Source organism: Astyanax mexicanus, chromosome 2 (assembly GCF_023375975.1).
Source record: "Astyanax mexicanus isolate ESR-SI-001 chromosome 2, AstMex3_surface, whole genome shotgun sequence".
NCBI lineage: Eukaryota > Metazoa > Chordata > Actinopteri > Characiformes > Acestrorhamphidae > Astyanax > Astyanax mexicanus.
This window is the reverse complement of record NC_064409.1, coordinates 30,430,559-30,450,946: the sequence shown is the minus strand read 5'-3', so window position 1 is coordinate 30,450,946 and position 20,388 is coordinate 30,430,559. Positions and strand designations below refer to the sequence as shown.

General features: G+C 40.5%; 1 protein-coding gene across 1 annotated transcript; it reads right to left on the bottom strand.

Annotated features, from left to right (window-relative positions):
- Positions 1 to 2,732: 2,732 nt before the first annotated feature.
- On the bottom strand, positions 2,733 to 9,342 carry fgf6b (fibroblast growth factor 6b). The gene is made up of 3 exons (XM_049475136.1): positions 8,729 to 9,342; positions 8,070 to 8,173; positions 2,733 to 6,654 (listed from the first exon to the last, which is right to left on the bottom strand). Exons 1-3 carry the CDS (start codon positions 9,042 to 9,044, stop codon positions 6,478 to 6,480), a joined length of 597 nt encoding a protein of 198 aa, XP_049331093.1. The 5' UTR covers positions 9,045 to 9,342; the 3' UTR covers positions 2,733 to 6,477.
- Between the last annotated feature and the right edge of the window lie 11,046 nt (positions 9,343 to 20,388).

Genomic DNA, 20,388 nt, shown 5'->3' with positions numbered 1-20,388 from the left:
TTCTTACTCTTAAAGCGAGTTTTTTCTTGCCACTGTGTCACCACAATAATTGGCATCTCTGTGGTGCTGCTCATAAGAGGTGTGGACCTGTTCTTCTCTGTAAAGCTGCTATGTGACAACTTTTGTTGTAAAAAGCGCTATACAAATAAAATTTAATTGAATTAAGATAATAAGCAATCTATGATAAAAGTAATTGGATAAGGCTATTACCATCTTTATGAGTAGACACAATGAGTAGACATGCCCAGTGTGGTGGGCAGCCTCCAATGACAATGGGACCTGAATTCAACTGAATACACTACAAAGACAAGATATATAATATTCAAACAGATAAACTTTATTAATTTTTGCAAATATTCACTAATTTTGAATTTTGATGGTGCAACACATTCTAAAGAACTTAAGATAGAGGCAAAAAAAATTAGGAGGTTGAAGTTGAGGAATGCTCAAAAATTTTTGGAGTTGTGATTAATTATAAAAAGTTTATAAAAAGTGTATGAAAAGGAAATGCACACGTGAATAGTAAAATGTGTAATTGCAATAATTTTCTGGGAGAAATGCATGATTTTCTTAAAAAACTTAAGGTTGCTAATATCTTTTGTCTATGACTGTACATACATTATAATTAAAGTTAAACTAAGTAGTGACTAAAATTGCAGAGCTTTGAGAAAGTATATTTAGGTTAACACCCAAGGTCAAAACCTAATAAAGAGTTTGACTACATTGTAGGCCTAGTTACATTTTTTATAACACAGACAGAGTGTAGAACTGATGGTTGTCAAGACCCACAAACTGATACTTGTAACACAATTTTACCAGTACCAGTGAGAGGATAGCACAAAATCCCTGCACCTATTTCACCTCCATAGAAAATAAACAGACTTCTACACCACAACTACTCAGTAAAAGAATAATCTAAAAAACACTACTAGCTTGTGTTTTTTGATTGTTCAGTGTTCTGGCCTGTCTCAATAAATATACAAACATATATATTACAAATATACAGGCTATTTTTGCATAATTAGTACATAATCACTGTCAAGTAAAACACAATTACAATGAAAATGTTTATTTTCTTGGACATGCAACAAACATGCTCTATATACTGTAATACTGTAATACAATACTGTGCACAGTTAAATTGTATTACAAGTACCGTTTTTTTGGGTCTTAGCAAGCACAAAAACTGCATGAAATGTCGACACAGTGAAGTCTCAAAAAACACAATCTAGAAGTGTTTTCAGTTTGTTTCACCAGTGTGTAGTTGGTGTGTAGAGGAAACTCATTTTCTATGTGTGTGTGTAGAGTTTGAATGCTTATTCCAAAAGTGTAAGACATTTAGCATGTTGTGTATGTGGTTTGGCAGCTTTGTGTTACGTTTTGGACAAAAGAAGAGAAAGGGCGTTAGCTAAGTGGGTTTTAGCGAACTCTTAAAAATGTCATACCTGTCAAGGTTTAGATTTAAAAATAAGGGATATTTTCCTCCGTCCGCTTAAAGCCGTCCCACCAGCCCAACAAAGGTTCAGTATCTCTTACATTTTAAGAATATTTTAGATATTTTAAAAAATCTAAAATAACCACCTGTGAACCACTTACAGACTACAATTAGATTATCAGAATCTGATAGGCCTACCTTTGTTGACACTGAAATGTTGTGAACAATCCTTTTCTAGATATTTAAAAAAAGTTAAGATTTCATGTCTTTTTTGGGATAAATGCACTCTTTTATATGATATATTCTTTTATTTATTTAATGGATTTAAAATTTAACAAACGGTGCACAAATTCTGCAAAATGACTGTTGGTGACCTAAAAATAGTATCATGAGCAAAAAGGACATGGACCAGATATATTCCATCAGTAAAAATTTGTCCTAAGGGGTCTACACAATTAATAATTTTTAATTAATACTTATTTCTTTTGATCACTCCACCCCTGATCAGTTCAGTTCATTTCGGTCATTTCGGTCCACATTTCTAGTTAAGCTGAGTCACAAGCTGTAATTTTTTAATTTTTAAAAGGTTTAATCTGTGTGTTTTTATTCGGAGACGAGTATTTTTAAGCAGCTATCAGTAAAATCTTATCACAGTTTCCATGATTAGCCTACCGTTACCTTTCTTTTAGAAAAATCGCTGTGTATCCAGATCTGTTTTAACATCAGCTGCTCCGACTAGCTGCCTGAAATCACAGCGGGGGGCGGGGGTCTTCCCCACACTGACCCTCCTTCGAGCTCCGCAAAACCAGCAAGCTGATTGGCTGTTTCTCCTGAAAGACGGGACTTTCTCCTTGAACCGGCACCTCGATTGGTTAAGAGACACAGAGCGGTCAGTGCCCTGTCTCCTCAATAATAACGTTTTTTTTTATTTTAATATAATACGGGAAATTTACGGGTAAATACTAATACGGGAGGACAAAATACGCAAACACCATGTCCTTTACCGGACAATCTCGGTTTATGTATATAATTATAGCCTGCAGGGGTGGCTTCATTTAAAGCGAAATATTCATTGAACCCAGGTTACAGTGAGACACAGTACCTTGAATTTCTGTACTGTAGTCTCATTACAGTAATATCTGCGTAACATTTCAAGTGTGAGGTAGAGGTTTTAATAAAACTGGTCATTTGAATTGCCCCTCGCCATTTTGAACTTTGCTACACTAAGGAAGGATCTTATGGAATTAAAGAGACCATTGTCGATGAATAGGATTGAGCATGTAATGAATAATACACCTTGTTAAAAAATCAAACTTTAATTGGTTTCAGGAATATGGTTACACTGCTGTGCACAGCACATACGTACAAAAATAAAAGGAAAAACACTTTTTAAAAAATAGTTTTGTTTTCACACATAGCATTATTGGCTTTCAGAAACAAATGATTGAGCATGTCTGTTTCCTACTGCTTCACAATCTTTGTAATAAATCATAACTAAGGCAGGAGGTGAGGTATATGTTAACAGTGAGAAGGAGAATGGTGGGCAAACATGGCCCTCACTACCAGAGAGAGAGAGAAAGAAGAGAAAGAAAAAGAGAGAAGAAAGGAGAAACAAAGAATGAGAGAAAGCGCACTCTGAATTGTCACACATGCCCCTGAATTTCACAATGTCCAGCGTTCAGTACGCACCGAGCAACCAGCACTTATTTAGGTATACATTTCTTTGAACATTAGAAAGGTTCTTCACACTCACACATTTGTACTTCAAAAATGTTTTTGAAAACCAAAATTGTTACTCAAGGAACTGTTTATAGTAGTCAATAATTTGGTTTTCAAAAATAAACAAATAAACAATAAGAAAATGTTTTTTTGGTATTTCTTTAAGAGAGTGCTAAAAGTGTTTTATATGTAATGCTCCCCATTTTCATTGGATGGGTGTTTAGAGGATTCAGTTTGTTAATGAATGTGAATATGAAGAACCTCTTGACAGTTTTAAGAACATCCACAAACAGTCAGTTTTATAGGAAGTAGCCCAAATTGTTGTGGTTCTTAATGTGATGGTTCCTAAAACCTTTGAAAGGAACTTTCCCATGTTCATTGACCTTTAGAGAACCAAAAGTCAATCTTCTTTGGAATAGCACAAAGAACCCTGTGCGATACCTCTTTTTTTAGGAGTCTTGCTGAATTAGGGGAAACAATGTCAGACAAACATATCAGATTAAAGGGCTGTTACTGCTGCTAAAATATTAACAGGCAGTTAATATTTTCTAGAATAACACCCTGTTCTAGAATAACAGTTTTCCATTTAACTAACAAAAAGGTACAGCTTCAGCCACAAAAAACAGCCCCTTCGCACATCAGAGCACAACGACATCCCAAATCCTAAAATTTATATAATATTCTCACAGCCCTTGAGGAGTTGGCCGTTGGCTGCATCCAGCATGTGTGGAGAATAACTGGGCCAGAGACATTCATTGCCCTCCTGTTGCTGACATCTAACATGAAACTGTCTTCCTTATTATATGCCAAATAAACATTTTTACAATATAAATGTGCTTCACACACACATAAACTCTTAGAAATGCTCAGACTATACAATGTTCATGCACCCTGCTCATTCTTAATTGGCTATGATAGCTATGGCTCCTGTGACTCTGTCCTTCACCTTTCACTAACAAGAGTTTCTAAGAAGCTTAAAACATATTAATAATGCATGATAATAGATTGAACATGCAGGTTAATGAGATTTTTGTCAAGTATTTGTGAGTTTAATATACAGTGCACCGAGGTTCCAAACATGATAACAAACATGTTAAGGATGACTTAATGGTAAAATCGTGGTAAAGGGTGTAATTAATACAGAGCAAAATCTGTAAGGATTTTAAGCAATCCACTCTACTTTTTTCTTTCCATGTGTCTTTACAGACAGTACAGGAAGTCTCTTAGCATGGATTTAGTTCACAGGAAATTTAGCCGACTGCAGTTACAAGCTTTGGGAAAAAAAAGTGTCAGTGATCTTAACATGCTCTTTATATTACAATGCTTTTGTATATTAAATTTGTGGATTCCACCAGTTTTAGTCACACTTTAAACCTTTAACTTTAATGCATCTAGACTAATGAAGGGAGAAGATGGGAAACTTCGCTTAGCACAGGGATGTAGACCATCTTGTGCATGTCGTCAGGATGTGGGTATTATCAGTGGCATATCATATCAGTGGCATTTGGCAGGAATAACAGGGCAGTAGGCTTCCCAGGCAGCTGAAACTTTGCTCAGGTATTTAACAAGCCATTGTCTAATTCCCTTACAGGGCCAGTAGCTGCATACATGCAGCAGAATGAACACTCTTACCACAGTGCCTCAAACATCTCCCACTATATTAAATAGTCCTACCCTGTTATTTTTAAAAGGAACAATTTCTCTAAGGTTGGGTGGAAAAATGAGGATGGCCTCAAGTTTTAAACAGACAAAAGACAAATCTTTCCTACTTGAATGCCATGCCAGCAACCCTGTAATTTCATTTGCCAGCAGCAGCAGCAATAGCAGTGGCCTCTAGACAGTTCTGTGCCACTGCAGTGGTGCTGCCGCAGAGATGCTTAGCCTCGAAGAACACTGCCCAGCTCACGCTCACTCCTGTTTCCCTGGGGACTCTGCCACAAACCACTCCCCATCACACATCCACTCACTCATGCACACACCCACTCCCACAAACATGAATTAATAAATATGTCCTGGGCACCCCCAACCGCACCCCAAATAGCAGACACCAGCACAACTGGCCTCTTTGTGCAACCTGAAACACAATTTACTTTGCAATTACAAGAGACAGCAAAGCACTTCGCCCCCAGCTATTTAGCAAGGTGTCATTATGTACAGCATTTTCATTGGTTTTGGAAACTCATACATACATTGCAAAAAGCTTGAGTACCTTCTCTTCAGCCATACCAGAAACAAGCATTGCTATAATTTAGCAGCAGTGTCTTCATTATAGAACATATATTATTTCGTTTTCCTGTGTGTGTTTTTGTACAAACATTTCCATTTCTCAAAAATCCACACTTTTTAGTTGTAAAACAGCTGAAACTAGAGTGCAAAATATGACAGGCTTAAAGCAACTCTTGGGTAAGCTCTGCCGGAACAGACAGTGTATAGTGTTTCACCACATTTTTTAACCTACTTCAAAGGTGCCAAGAAAGACAGTAAACCTTAGAAGCAAACAAGGTTACATTTGGCTTTACCATTATCATTGGTGATTCACTATTTAGGCCAAAAGCATGACTGGCCAGAATGTTCTCTAATTAAAGTAAAATCAAGTTCAGATACCCCAGCCGTTAAACCCAACACCCCCACCCCCACCACCCTTGGGCGGTACTTGCAGAAGAGTCCCACCAGGGTTCTGGATAACATATCAGCCCTATTTCTGACTCCCTGGAGCGTTCGGAGAATGCATGTTAAAGGGGCGGCATGGAGGAATGCCAAGGCACCTCAGCTCATCATCATGCAGCAAAAAGGGATCCGCATTGCTTTAAGTGCTCTCATGTTTCCATGGCAAGAAAACTAGAGAAAATAAACAAAACAAAAAATAAGAAAATTCATCAAAGCTTGAGTCAGCTCAGATAAAAAAAAAAAAAAAACATAAACACGCATTCTCTGCATAACTCTGTGCATCCTGTTCACCCATTCAGGGGAATCTGAGGTAATAAAAAAATAATACTTCACATTACAAAGCTGAAGAGGACAACTGCCATCCATTCCAGTGTTACCCCTTCTGTCCTGGTAAGCACCAAGTTAAGGGGAGGAGCCAATACCTCCACATCCAGAAGTGTTTATATAAAAAAGGAGAAGCAGCAAAAATGGCATATACATAAGTTTAACAAAAAAAGGTTTAGCTATCCAAATATACATATACAAAGACAGAATAAATACTATTGTAGTGGTATTTTTGCAGTCTGTTTAGTTTTGTGGGTACGTATTTATGTTTTCAAATCTCCCATGTGAGAGAACTTCCACATGTGCAAAAACATCGCAAGTGCCAGTCTTGCTCATATTCGAGGGAGGAAGTGCGTGACTGTCATAGAGGTACTGGCCTTGTTGCCTCTCTTCACTCTGCCATGTTTGCTGAGAGCAATGTAGAATCCTTTGTAAATGGAAGACTCATAGGCATTATAGTTATTTGGCAGCAAGGTCTCCTTGAACTTGCACTCAGACTTAAAGGTACGCTGAAAAGAAAGAGACAGAATGAGATTAGAAACGCTGACGTATGGGGAAAAACAGTTGAAGGAAAATGCATGCAATCAAGACAGTGCAAAATGATGCATACATTGGTGTTTTGTTTGCTCCCACCATTCCCACACATTAGTTGGCAAGGCCTTCCTCCCTTATAGGATTAATTAATAACACAAGCAACAATGTTCATTTTGCATGCTCACCTTTCCTATAGCGTTCACACAGCCATGCTGGAAACAAGTGAAGGATCAATTTGAGCATCAACTTGAAATATGAATCATCTCCACGTTGTGTAAAGCTATTCAGTGGAAAAAGCACATGTGCTTGGAGTTTATTAATTTGCTGATTAAAAACTGGAATAAAGAGTTTAAGTTCGGAAGTTTGTTGCATAATAATCAATGTTACAATAATTGCTTAAGGGGGATTTGGATTTCAGTCTGGCAAGGACATAAATTTAGCAATAAAGTAATGGTGAGTCAAACATGCATTATTAAATAACTACACAAAGCAGGCTCCTTGTTTTCATGATGTTCTGCTAAAGTTGATGTTCTACATTTCCCAGCAGCATGGCAGTAAGCATTTCATGTGGCATGCTACACTTAGGAGTATATCCAAAAAGCTGCTATATGAACCAATCTAAGGCCTTTGAGCTACTTTAAAATGCTTTAATGACTTCCTTAACAAAGCATTTGTAATCCAGCACAATTTTCTGCACACACTATTGTTTAAGATCTCCTTTGGCATTTAAACTAACTGACAGTGGTGTGGAAGAGCATTTTAATTGTGCAACTAAGACAAGGTTGTCAGGCAAATCTATGTGTCTCAGCTATGGAGTTTCCCTGCAGTGTGAAATGGAATGTTTTCTGGCTCGTACACATCAGGAAACCTTTCATGAACTGAGCCAAGTGTACTACAGCAAACAACACTTTTTAGAATGAATTAACATTTTCAAAATGTAAACTGTCTACAACAAAAAAGGTGATGGTAATTATATCTGCACTGGACAAACGTGTGTGAAATGTCTCATTTCTGAAGCATTACCTCATTAACAGATACAGCCAGACCAGTCAGCTCAGCAATCAGCAGCCAGCCGCTAGGCCTGTCCTAACTCTGATGTGGCCCTTTGCACAAGCTAATTTCTTCCTCGTACACTTTTTACTTACTGCTGGCTAAAACCTGCATGCAATGCAATCACACCAATGCAAATCGCAGCACACCATTTATCAGTATGGATCATTCACATTCTAGGGTGTCCTGAAGTATGTCATGAACAAGGGGCAAATAAAAGCAAGTGAATGAATGGACCACTGTTTATCTTGCATGACATCTTCAGTTTCAGTCAGGCACGTCCGTGGCTTAGACTTTAAGGGGTGCAGGTTGGAATGGGAGCACAGTTACGCACACCTACCGTTCCGTACAGCCTTCCCCTGCTGTTCATTGCGACAAAGAGCTCGCTTTTCACGCCGTACAGACTAACCACCCCTCGCTCCACAGTGGAAATCTCTATCAGACCTGATCAAACAGAACACCGTGTTATAAATGGCAAAGGAAACGGGCTCCGGACGACACTGGATTAAATGTGACAGAGGCAAACAAAGGCATGCAGCGGCGGATGGGACCTCGTTAAGGTGGCGATTCGGGGATGCACGGCTTTGTTCCCCACCCCTCACAATCCCCCCCATGCCAAAACACACAGACGAATATTTTCTCCCGAGAGCACTCTCGCAAGGTTGCATGGCGAACCTCTTTTGGGACGCAGTTGGGGTCGGAGTAAAAATAAGTTGGCGTCTAAATCCGTCCAAGCATTCGAGTCATGCTTTAAAGCAGGACCGACATTAGCACTGAGAAGTCCCGGGCTTTTATTTCTCGTCATGTTTAAACAGATCTTTGCTTATGACACTGCTCGATTCTACCGACAGGGACGGAATGAGAAGGTGAAGAATAACACAAACGAAAAGCGCTCGAGTAGCTGTTACTTGCCACGCGGGGACAGGGCGGTGTGTCATTTCACTGCTTTGCATATGTATGATAATTTTCTCTTTCTCTTGCTCTCTGCAGGGAACTCACTGTACTGGTTCTCATTATGTGCACCGTTTATCCGGCCGTCCGGCAGGACCTGCAGGTGAAACCCGATGCCCACGTTGCAGTACAGCCTCCGCACTCTCTTGATGCCCAGCAGATAGTCGCTCTCCCAGTTCAGGTCCGCTCGCTCGCCGGTGATCCCCCCCAGCACGGAGCGCGAGAACAGGCTCTCCCAGCGCCGCTCCAGCGACGTCCCGTTAGTCCCGCCCGCCGCCGCCGGCTCCGACACCACGAGCCCGACGAGGAAACACAGGAGAAGGAGCGAGGTCGGCGGCCAGCGCGCCTCGGCCTCGCGGGCCATACTGACGGGCGACCTTTGCGCAACGGCCGTCCGGCTCGCCCTGGGGGCACGTGGTCACGATGAATGGCCCTAAAAATACCGCTCTCCTTGTTTTCCTCCCTTCGGCATGGCGGCACGCGCTTATTTTAGCGAAGCAGAGCGGACTCGGGAGCATGAAACAGGAGCCCGGAGTGGGAGAGAGCGCGGCGGAATTCGTGCTGATGATGCTGCTGGCGCTGCTGCTGCTGCTGAGAGCGGGGATGAGCATGTTGTGAAGCTCTTCGCCTCTCGCACGGGGCGAATGCCGGCCGCCGAAGAGTGTTTGCGCCCCCCTTCACCGGAGAGCGAGCGAGCGCGCGCCACGCCGGGCGCCCGAAATTTATGACATCACTGTGACTTCAACAGCGCCCCGTAGGAGAAAGTGAAAAAAAAAAGCAGGAGGAAAACGGGACACAACTGGTTGCGGTGGGGGGGGGGCGGGGGGGGGGGGGCGGGGGGGATATGTATATGTATATCTACAGCATTGTGTAAAAGTTTTAGGCGCCAGAGCAAATTACACTAATGCATTTATCTCAGCAATATGAGTGTTTTCACCTGAAAAAAGCGCCACATATGATTTAAACAGATGCAAATAAACACACATACACTATTCTCATTTTTAAATTAGTATATGTTTTATATCCTGTAGTTTCAGATTTATTTTTCCTGAGCCAGAAATATTTATCTATTCAGTTCCGTCAGCAGCTCACCTGATTTACCAAATTTACCAAAACAGGTATTGATATGATGAGAAATAACTTTATTAAACTCAGATGAGGAGAGATTAGGAGATGTTTTGAGGGAAAACAGTGCCGTAAAAGCACAGCTTTTTGTAAGATTGCTGTTAGCATTTAATGTAATGCTTTAGTGTTTTACTGAGCTAATAAACACTTACTATAAGAAACTTATTCTTTACTCAAATTCCCACAGGTGCCTAAAACATTTGCACAATACTGTTTATATGAGAAAGACAGGGGGAAGAGATTTGTTCATCACACTCAGGCGTGTGCAGGATGCGACGGGGCACTCTTGCAGCAGCGTCCAAATCGGGACGGTGGTCATATGTCTAACAGCCCAATTCCTTTTTTAGAAGGAAGGTGTAAAAAAGTCATCCAGTTGTCACTCGAGAGGCAGTGACACGGTCCTGTGAGTGTGTGCGTGCGTGTGCGCGCGCGCGTGTGTGTGTGTGTCACAGGAAGTTTACACAAGGCGTCCCTGTAGACATGGACGGCCCGCGGTCTTTTTGCGCAGTAAATGACGTGGGGAGCTTTCTCCACAGCATCCACAGTGTTCCAAACCTCAAAATCACAGACAGTGTATAATGAAAGTAAATAATGAAAATATAATAAAACATTTCCTTTGTGTTTTATTTGATTGCAGATTGTAAAACCCATTTAAACCTCATATTTTGACAGCTCAACTTGATAAAAATCTATTTATATATTTCAGGCCTGCAACACATTCCAAAGAGTTTGCAAAGTAAAGCATTTCCCACTTTGTGATGTTGTCATGACAGAACCTTGTTGCTGAAAACCACCTGGATGTTTTCTCTTTTCTTCTTCATCTTTGGTCCAGAACACAAAGCAATTTTCTTGTGAAAAATGTGGGGCATCCCAAAATGCATTGCTCAAATATATTTACCTATAATTAGAATTAGATGCAGAATTGTAGAGGAGTCTGTCTTAGTTAAATTTTGGACATGTAGTTTGATATGCTCCTGTTTGTTGAAGTAAGTGGATCACCATTGCAAGATCCACAGAGTTCTCTGAGGCCTTCAGAAAGAAGACAAATAAAACAAGGACAAGGTTTTTAAAAAGATTTCAGAACAATGAGCTGATAAATCTGCTTCTCCAACTGTCAGTTTTTAACTCAATAGCAGTCTGAAGATAATTACAGTGCCAAAAGTATTCATACCGCTTAATCTTTTCACATTTTGTCACATTACAAACACAAAATTAAATGTATTTTATTGAGATTTTAAGTGATAGACAAACACAGTTTATTGCATGAGTGTGCAGTGGACCGAAAATTATATATGGTTTTCCACATTTTTAAGTGTGCCATGCAAAAGTATTTAGCCCCCCTATATCAATGCTTAGTTTAGCCATCATTCGCTGCATTTACAACTGTAAGTACTTTGAGGTTTGTCTTTACCAGCTTTGCGCATCTAGAGACTGAGATTTTTGCCCATTCTTCTTTATAAAAACAGCTTAAGCTCAGAAGCGTTTGTGAACAATCATTTTCTTATCTTGCCACAGAAGATCAGACGGGGCCATTCTAATACATAAATATTCTTTGATATAAATCATTCCACTGTAGCTCTGGCTGTATGTTTAGGGTCAATGTCTTGCTGGAAGGTAAATCTTCTCCCCAGTCTCAAGTCTGGTGTTGCCTTCAACAGGTTTTCTTTTAGGATTTCCCTGTATTTAGCTCCATCCATCTTCCAGTTAACTCTGACCAGCTTCTCAGTACCTGCTGAAGAAAAGCATCTCTACAGCATGATGCTGCCACCACCTTGTTTCACAGTGGGGATGGTGTGTTTAGGGTGATGAGCAGTGTTACTTTTCCTCCCCATATAGTGCTTTGCATTTATGCCAGAAAGTTCAACATTGGTCTCATCTGACCACAGAACCGTCTTCTACATGTTTTCTGCAACTGCAAACAGCAATTGTTTTTTAACAATGGATTTCTTTTTGACAGTTAGAGTAAAGGGGGCTAAATAGTTTTGCACATCACACTTTTCAGATTTTTATTTGATAAAAAATTTGAAAACCATGTTTCATTTTTGTTCCAATTCACACTTATGCAATATTTTGTGTTTTAAGTTTGTGGTTGTAAGAGGGAGCAAAATTTATTTTGACAGACAGACAGACAGACAGATAGGTAGATAGATAGGTAGATAGATAGATAGATAGATAGATAGATAGATAGATAGATAGATAGATAGATAGATAGATAGATAGATAGATAGATAGATAGAACATAATCTAATTGGATTTTTTATAACTTGTCAGAGAAAGTGAAATGCATGCACTAAATTAGCATGCTCTGGCACACTTTATTATGAATCTGAGTAATGATCATTGAGCCTATAAGGACCACTATGACAGTCCATTTGGCAGAATATGCCTCCAATCAATATTTACTGAACACCAGAGTGGAACACTTAACTAGCCGTGTTATTCTGCTGAGTAATCTTGAGTATGAGGATCTGTACGGTTAACATTTTTTGGAATTAATTTAGTCCTAGATTTCATTTGAGATCAATTATTTATTTCACATAATTAAATAATGTAACCAAAGTAGGAACCTCTTCCTTAAATGACAACTTTGCACCTCTTGGCATTTTCTCAGTGAGCTATATGAAGTAGTGACCTGGAATGGCCAGCCATTGGAGTGACCTGGAGTGAATACAGTACCTATTTAAGTAATTTTCTAATCCATATTATGGCAATACCTTATTTAAGAAATGAAGGTCAATAAATAAAAAAAAATCAAGAACTTGTAAATTATCCTTAAATGCAGTCGCAATGAAACGTTATGATGAAACTAGCTCTCATCAGGGACACCCCAGGAAAGGAAGACCAAGAGTTACCTCTGTTGCACAAGATAAATTAATCAGATTACAAGCCTCAGAAAACAGTGAGTGAACAGAACCCCAAGATCCATCTAAACGCTTTAAAGAGTATTTTGGTTTGTTTAACACTTTTAAGTGTTATTTCATTGTCTGACTTATTATGTATTAATTTACAATTTAGAAAAAATATATATATGGTACCCTATACAGCAATCATAGGGTACAAAATAAAGGAAAAACTCCCTCAGAGCTGGAAGAAACCTTGCGGCCATCAGATGAATTAGTATTGCAGTTTTTTTTTTTTTAAGAAATGGATACTGTGTGCTCTAGACCAAAGATGGTGGTTTTCCGCAACAAGGTTATGTCATGGTATGGATTGCCTGCCTCATCCTCAGATTGTATTTTCACACTAATAACGTATAGTTTGACAGGATATGAAACACAATAGAGCTTTTCCTGAGATTGTATCTAATCAACTATTGTATCTAATCTTTGGAGAGAAAATTGCTATAATACTGTAATATATGAAAATTCAACTCTGTAGAAAGATGTTAACCTTTGACCAGTTGTAAACTGGGCAGATTTATATCACGTTTCTTGCTAAGTTGTAAAGGTTCTTTAAATGCAAATATTGAAAATTAATCAAAAGTGTATGTTCCATTAGAAATAGGTGACCTAGTAGACAACAACTCGCAAGAAGATATTGTACATAAGCTTATCACAAGCTCATTGAAACTAGGTCGGCCAACAAATATTAGAGCTAGTGGCATGGCAGAAGGGCTTATTCTATGTGGGGCATTAAGAATAGGACCATGACGAAAACATTAACTAGAATGTGTTTTGTTGAACCATTTGAAGTGTATGTTTTCCTGTTTGCCACAATGTTCTCTCACAGTAGTCTATAGTCTATACTGAATGCCTGACAACAGGCAACGTACTCTGTAAAATTGGTACCAGCATGAGATAACCGAACATTCTTCCATTACGTTGTTATAGTAGAATTAGAGTGTATAAAAGCAGGTGCTGGGATAAGTTTCTTTCATTTTTTACTAAATGTACAAAAGGATAATAAAAAGGACTTGAGATTGTGGACTTTATTCTTGATGACACAACTGATCCATAATTCAACAGGAAGAGAAGCTCCAAGCAATTTTTGCAGATTTCATTGGGAAAAAAGGACATGCAGCACCATAAATAAAACAACTATTTTGCACATCTTTGTTCGCTAAAGATATTGCTGGTAAAATGAGTTGTAATTGCAGCAGCAAAAGTTACCTGGAGCATGGCTGTAGTGTGGCTGGGCTGGCAAGAACAGAGGCAGAAGAGGAGGATTTTTTGAGGATGCTGCATCTGCCCCCTGCAGAGAGCTGGAGAACTCTAGGTACTCAAGCACATTGAAGAATGACTCAGGCAAAAAAATCTGCCAGCTCCCCTATTTAGAGGTCACTGATTCCTTTGCTGCATGAGATCAAAGATGCGCTCATTTACATGTGTTGCATGTTGTCTGGGTTTGTGTAACGTTAACAGACTAAACATTAACATCACTGAACACAACCACATTCATGCCTTAAGAATATGTAAATAGTACACTAAAGGCAGAATGTATAGTCAAAGTCTTACATAAATGAAAGATTATTGCACTTAAAACTGATGTCCGTAAATTTTGGGATTTAGGGCCCTCCCTGGTGAGAATGGGTAATTGATCTGAGTTTTCCCTTCTGAAGTCTCCATTGCTCCACCAGCCACTCAAGTTCAGTAAAACTAAGCCGGATCCTCTTTCAGAGGATGTACATGTGACGTAAGTACTTAAAGACGTGTGACGTGGCCAGAAGATCTCCAGCGAAAAGTGATCCGAGACCCCAGTTTTTAGAATGAATGTATTAGGATTAGCAGGGAAGGTCATTCCAGCACACTGGTACCATTAAACACAATATTTGCTCCACTCAGAAATGCTTCTGCTTTCAATTTAGAAATGAAATAATACAGACTCCCGCTTTAGGAAACAATATCGCCAGAAGACATTATAAAAAGGGAAGATGTATGATTATTGTTAAAAACACCCACACTAGGCATCGAGAATCCAGACATAAAATATAGGGTAACACAGGGAGCACCTGCCTCAGAATTGGTTGGTAAATCACGCAAGCCAAAGAACTAGACAACACACATTCAGGTCCTTAGGTCACATTATATTTGGATGTTGGATAACAGATGACTTAACTAATACAGACTCAACTGACATTCAACTGAACGTCTGTTAAATGCTTAATTAAGTGCTCAGTTCAATGTAAAGGATTCTCTACAGAACTCTACAAATACCCTTAAATACAAATACCATAACCCTTACCTCAACCATAAATCATCCCTAAAACCTAGCCCTAAACCAAACCTTAACCTAAACCTTAACACAAACACTTAACCTAGCATTTTAATGTTAATATTAAAGTTAAGGTAATGGTTATGTGTATGGTTATATTCAATAGAGAATCATTTGCTTTCACTGTAGAGTTCACTTGCATTTAGTAGACACGCAACTAAATGTTAATTGAGTTGAGGTGCTGGACAAGCTGGGGTCCCGACGGATTGGAGCAGAGTTGGCCGGAGAGCGCCTGGGACGCCCACAGGGTCTGGGAGCAGGCTTACCAGAGTAACGGGCATGGAATTCCGCGAGTAAGGCAGGGTCCAGGACCTCCCTGGCAGCCACCCAACAATGCTCTTCCGGACCATGCCCCTCAATCATACCCATACCCATACCAAACCCCCAGTCAATGAGGTATTGGAGTATACCACTGCATCGGCGTGAGTCCAGCACCTCCCGAACAGCATACGTGGATGAATCCTCCCCCTCCACTGCCGCGGGTGGAACGTCAGCCGGTGCAGCGTCAGCAAGTGAACCCAGGACCATAGGCTTGAGGAGAGACACATGGAAGGAATTGTTAATACAGTACTGGGGAGGAAGTTCCACCTTGTACGTAACTTCGCTACTTTGGGACAAAATTTTTAGAGGACCGATATACTTAGGTAAAAGCTTCCTTCAACTACCCTCAAACCTAATGTCCTGGGTAGAAGCCACACCCGATCTCCAGGTTGGTAGTTGGGGTTGTCACCATGGTGTCCGAAACCTTACGATGCGTGTCCTCCCACACCTGCTTAATGCGCTTCATCCAATCATCCACAGCCGGCATATCGGAGGACACCGCTGTCCATGGAGCAAGAGGAGGCTGAAAACCCAGAACACACTGAAAGGGAGTGAGACCAGAAGTGAAGTTAACCAGTGAATTTTGTGCTATTTCAGCCCAAATGAGGTATTAAGACCAGTCAGTAGGGTGTTTAAAGAAGTAAGTACGCAGGAATTTCCCAAGTTCCTGATTTACCCTCTCACATTGACCGTTACAGGTAGGATGGAAACCAGACGTGAGACTAAAAGGCTTAAAAAAGGCTTTCCAAACACAGGTAAACTGTAAACTGCGGGCCACAATCAGATAGGATGTCTTCTGGGATACCATAATGTCTAAAGACATGTGAAAAAATAGCCTGAGCAGTTTGAAAGGCAGTAGGCAGAGAAGGAAAGTGAATAAATTTAACCCCTCTAAAAAAACGATCTACTACAGGTAGAACAGTGGTGTAACCATCAGATACAGGTAGATCAGTAATAAAATAAACAGCAATATGCGACAGGGGTCGTGCACATGGTATCCCACCAATAGCGAGCTGAAAGAAGCTGTAGTGTGCGTGTGACGCCGGGATGACCAGAGATTTAGGAGGAATGGGCCCAAGATATCAATACAAAAAGGTTCAGAACCAGTGAGATGCAGCAGAAAGAAACCATACCATAAACGGGAGATAGTCCAGAGTTCATACACAGGCAGGCTGTTGCAAGGGACAGGCAAAAGGCAAGGTAGTATACACAATCCAGGTCATACACGGTAATTCAATACATAGGGAGCAGGCAGAAATCGTAGTCAAGGAAATACAAAAACAAGATCATACTCGGAAAAACAACAAGGGCTAGAGAAACGCTTTGTATTGCAGGATAAACCAAACAGATACTTGGAGAGGTGTGAGCGTGAGCATGGTCCTTAAGTAGTGAGGGAAATCAGTACTTGGGACTTCCTGGAGGTGGCATGTGATGTGTCATGTGATCGGGTGTGAGCATGGTGTCATGGTGTGGTGCATTCTGGGTATTGTAGTTGGAAGCTTGGACCCCACAAATTAAAGAAGGCCTTTCCCTCTAGACAAGTTAGTGAGAGTTAGTGTCCCATTTTAGTAAATAATAGTTTAGGAACTGTAGCCACTGGAAGATATTTAGAGGTGAACAACAGCCCCCCTACAATCTTAAAAGCTTCACAGCTCCACAGTTAACACACAATGTAACAAGTCAACCACACTTCTGTAAAATCAACCTGTCCAATTAGGAAGCAACAATGATTGTGAATCAATTTCACCTGCTGTTGTGAAAATGGAACAGACAACAAAATGTCAGAAATAGACTCCATGAGGGTGGTATGAGGGCCTGACATCCACAAGTGGGGCTTGTGCCTACAGCCCCACTAGAGCGATTGGCATTTGCCAGAGAACACCCAAGACTGGCAGATATGTCATTGGCGCCTTGTGCTCTTCCCGGATGAGAGCAGGTTCACACTGAGCACATGTGAAAAACGTGAATGTTCTGCTGCTGCAACATCTTCCAACATGACCGGTTTGGCAGTGGGTCAGTAATGGTGTAGAAGGAATTTATTTGGAGGGCTGCACAGAACTCCATGTGCTCACCAGAGGTACCCTGACTGCCGTTAGGTACCAGGATAAGATCTTCAGACCCATTGTGAGACCATATGCTGGTGCATATGTGCCCTGTGTTCCTCCTAATGCAAGACAATGCTAGACCTCATGTGGCTGAAGTGTGTCATGAAGGCAGTGATGCTATGGACTTTCCTGCCCGTTCCCCAGACCTGAATCCAATCCAGCACATCTTGGACATCATCCACCAATGCCACATTGCACCACAGACTGTCCAGGAGTCGACTGACGCTTTCATCCATGTCTGGGAGAACATCCACCGCTTCATCAGGAGCAGCCCAGGCATTGTAGTGAGGTCATACATGCCACACACACTACTGAGCCTCATTTTAACTTTTTAAATTTCCACTTAAGTTAGATGAGCCTGTCATTTCCCCCTTTGATTTTGAATATGATTCCAAATCCAGACCTCCATTCGATAATAATTTTGATTTACATTGATCATCACATTGGAATATGCTATATTGGAGGTCAGCATCCTGAGTTTGTGTATACAGGGGTAGGTATTGTGTGCAAAATATCTGCTTGTGATAGTGATCTTTTAGATGCACTGAACAATTCTACACCATGTTCGAAGTACCGAGGTAGATTGCCTAGAGGATGTGCAGACACGTCGCAGGTGTTGTCTCAGACATTTTCAACATTTCTTTAAGCATTGTTGTCCTGCCAACGTGCTTCAAGATGACCACTATCATTCATGTCCCAAAGAAGTCCCCAGTGTCCTGCCTCAATGACTATTGTCCTATTGCACTTAATCCCATCATCGTGAAGTGCTTTGAGAAGCTGGTCATGAGGCACATCAAAAACCAGCTCCCCTCCTCACTGGACCCACTGCAGTTTGGGTATCGTGCAAACAGATCAACAGACGATGCCATCTTGACTGCACTTCACCTGGCTCTCACCCACCTGGACAATAAAGACTGCTATGTTGATGTATGAGTACTATTCATTGACTTCAGTTCAGCATTCAACAACATCATTCATCAGCATCTGATCAGAAAACTCAGTGTGCTGTGCCTGAACTCCTCCCTCTGTAACTGGGTTTTGGACTTCCTGACTGAGAGATCACAATCAGTCAGGATTGGAAACAACACCTCCAGCACCACCATACTGAGCCCCGGCGCCCCCCAGGGCTGTGTGCTCAGTCCACTGCTGTTTACTCTGCTGACTCATAACTGGACTGCAAAGTACAGCTCAAACCACATCATCAAGTTCGCTGATGACACTACTGTAGTTGGCCTCATCAGCAAGAACGACGAGTCAGCATACAGAGAGGAGGTGCAGTGGCTGATGGACTGGTGCAGAACCAACAACCTATCTCTAAACATGGATAAAACCAGATGACTGTTAACTTCAGGAGAGCTTTAAGTGTCCACCACCCACTGAACATCAACGGCTCTGCTGTGGAAATTGTGAAGAACACCAAGTTCCTGTGTTCACATTGCAGAGAACCTCATCTGGTCCCTCAACACCAGCACCATAACCAAGAAAGCCCAGCAGCGCCTCTACTTTCTGCGGAGACTGAGGAAAGCACATCTCCCACCTTCAATGTACAACAAATGTACAATTAATTGATATATTGTATTAAATAATTTATTACTATATTAGGCAAAAACAAAAACGCTTTCTTGTCATGTAATCTGATTTTTTTTAGTGTAACATAGTAACTGGTAAAAGTAATTAGCAATAATTAGCACAAGTTTGTTCGCAATAGCATGAAGGTGTATACAGCATGTGCATCAATACAAAAGGAGATTTTTTTTAATGGGCAAACCACAAATAACAGAAAAAAATAAGTGAAATTTAATAATAAATGAAATAATTTGTTCCCTGCATCTTTTGAACCAAAGAGAAGAACCTCTGTTTTGTCAATGCCCATAAGGAAATATGCAATATCCAGCATTTTACATCTTTTACACAATTTATTACACAATCCTTAGTTGTCTTTAATCCATGTTTATCATCAGATTTGGCTGATATGTACAGTTGTATATCATTTGCTTATACAGTGGTATAAAAAAGTTTGGACACCCCTGATAGTTGTCATGATACTCTTTTATAAATCATAATTTGTTTGCACCAACAATTTCAGTTAAATATATCATATAGCAGAGGAACACAGTGATGTTTGAGACATGAAATTGTGTTTATAGGATTTACAGAAAGTGTGCAATAATTCTTGGTGCATACATTTGGGCACCCCAACAGAAAAATTTCGTCAAAATTTAGTAGGTCCTCCTTTAACAGAAATAACAGCCTCTAAACTATTCCTATAGCTTCCAATGAGAGTCTGGCTTCTAACTGAAGGTATTTTGGATCATTCTTCTTTACAAAACATCAAGTTCAGTCAAGTTTCTGAGCACGAACAGCCCGCTTTAAATCACACCACAGATTTTCAATAATATTTAGGTCTGGGAACTGAGATGATCATTCCAGAATGTTGTACTTATTCCTCTGCATTAATGATTTAGTAGATGTTAAGCAGTATTTAGGGTCATTGTCTTGTTGAAGTATCCAGCCCCGACACAACTTCAACTTTTTCACTGATTCTTTTGCTTATATTGACTGAAATCCATGCAACCCTCAACTTTAACAAACTTTACATTTTACTGTGGGTAGCAAGGGCTTGTTTTAGAATGCTTTGCTTTTTCCACCATGCATACCGCCCTCCTAATAACTAAATTTTAGTTTCATCAGTCCCTCAGTTCCGGTGTCTTACCCCCAAGGCTCCAATGCCTGAAACCCGACACTAACAGAAACAGAGCCCACTGTCCAGCCTGGGAGTGTGAGACATTCGGTAAAACATTTGTGGAACGTTTTGCATGCTCTCACTCCCTCCACGCGATAAGTGCCACGCAGGCTCTTGAAACAGAGGCTCTTGATGCAGAGTGTGCACTCTTTTTGGCACCATCTGATTTAAATGATAGTCACACCTACAGATACACAAATTGC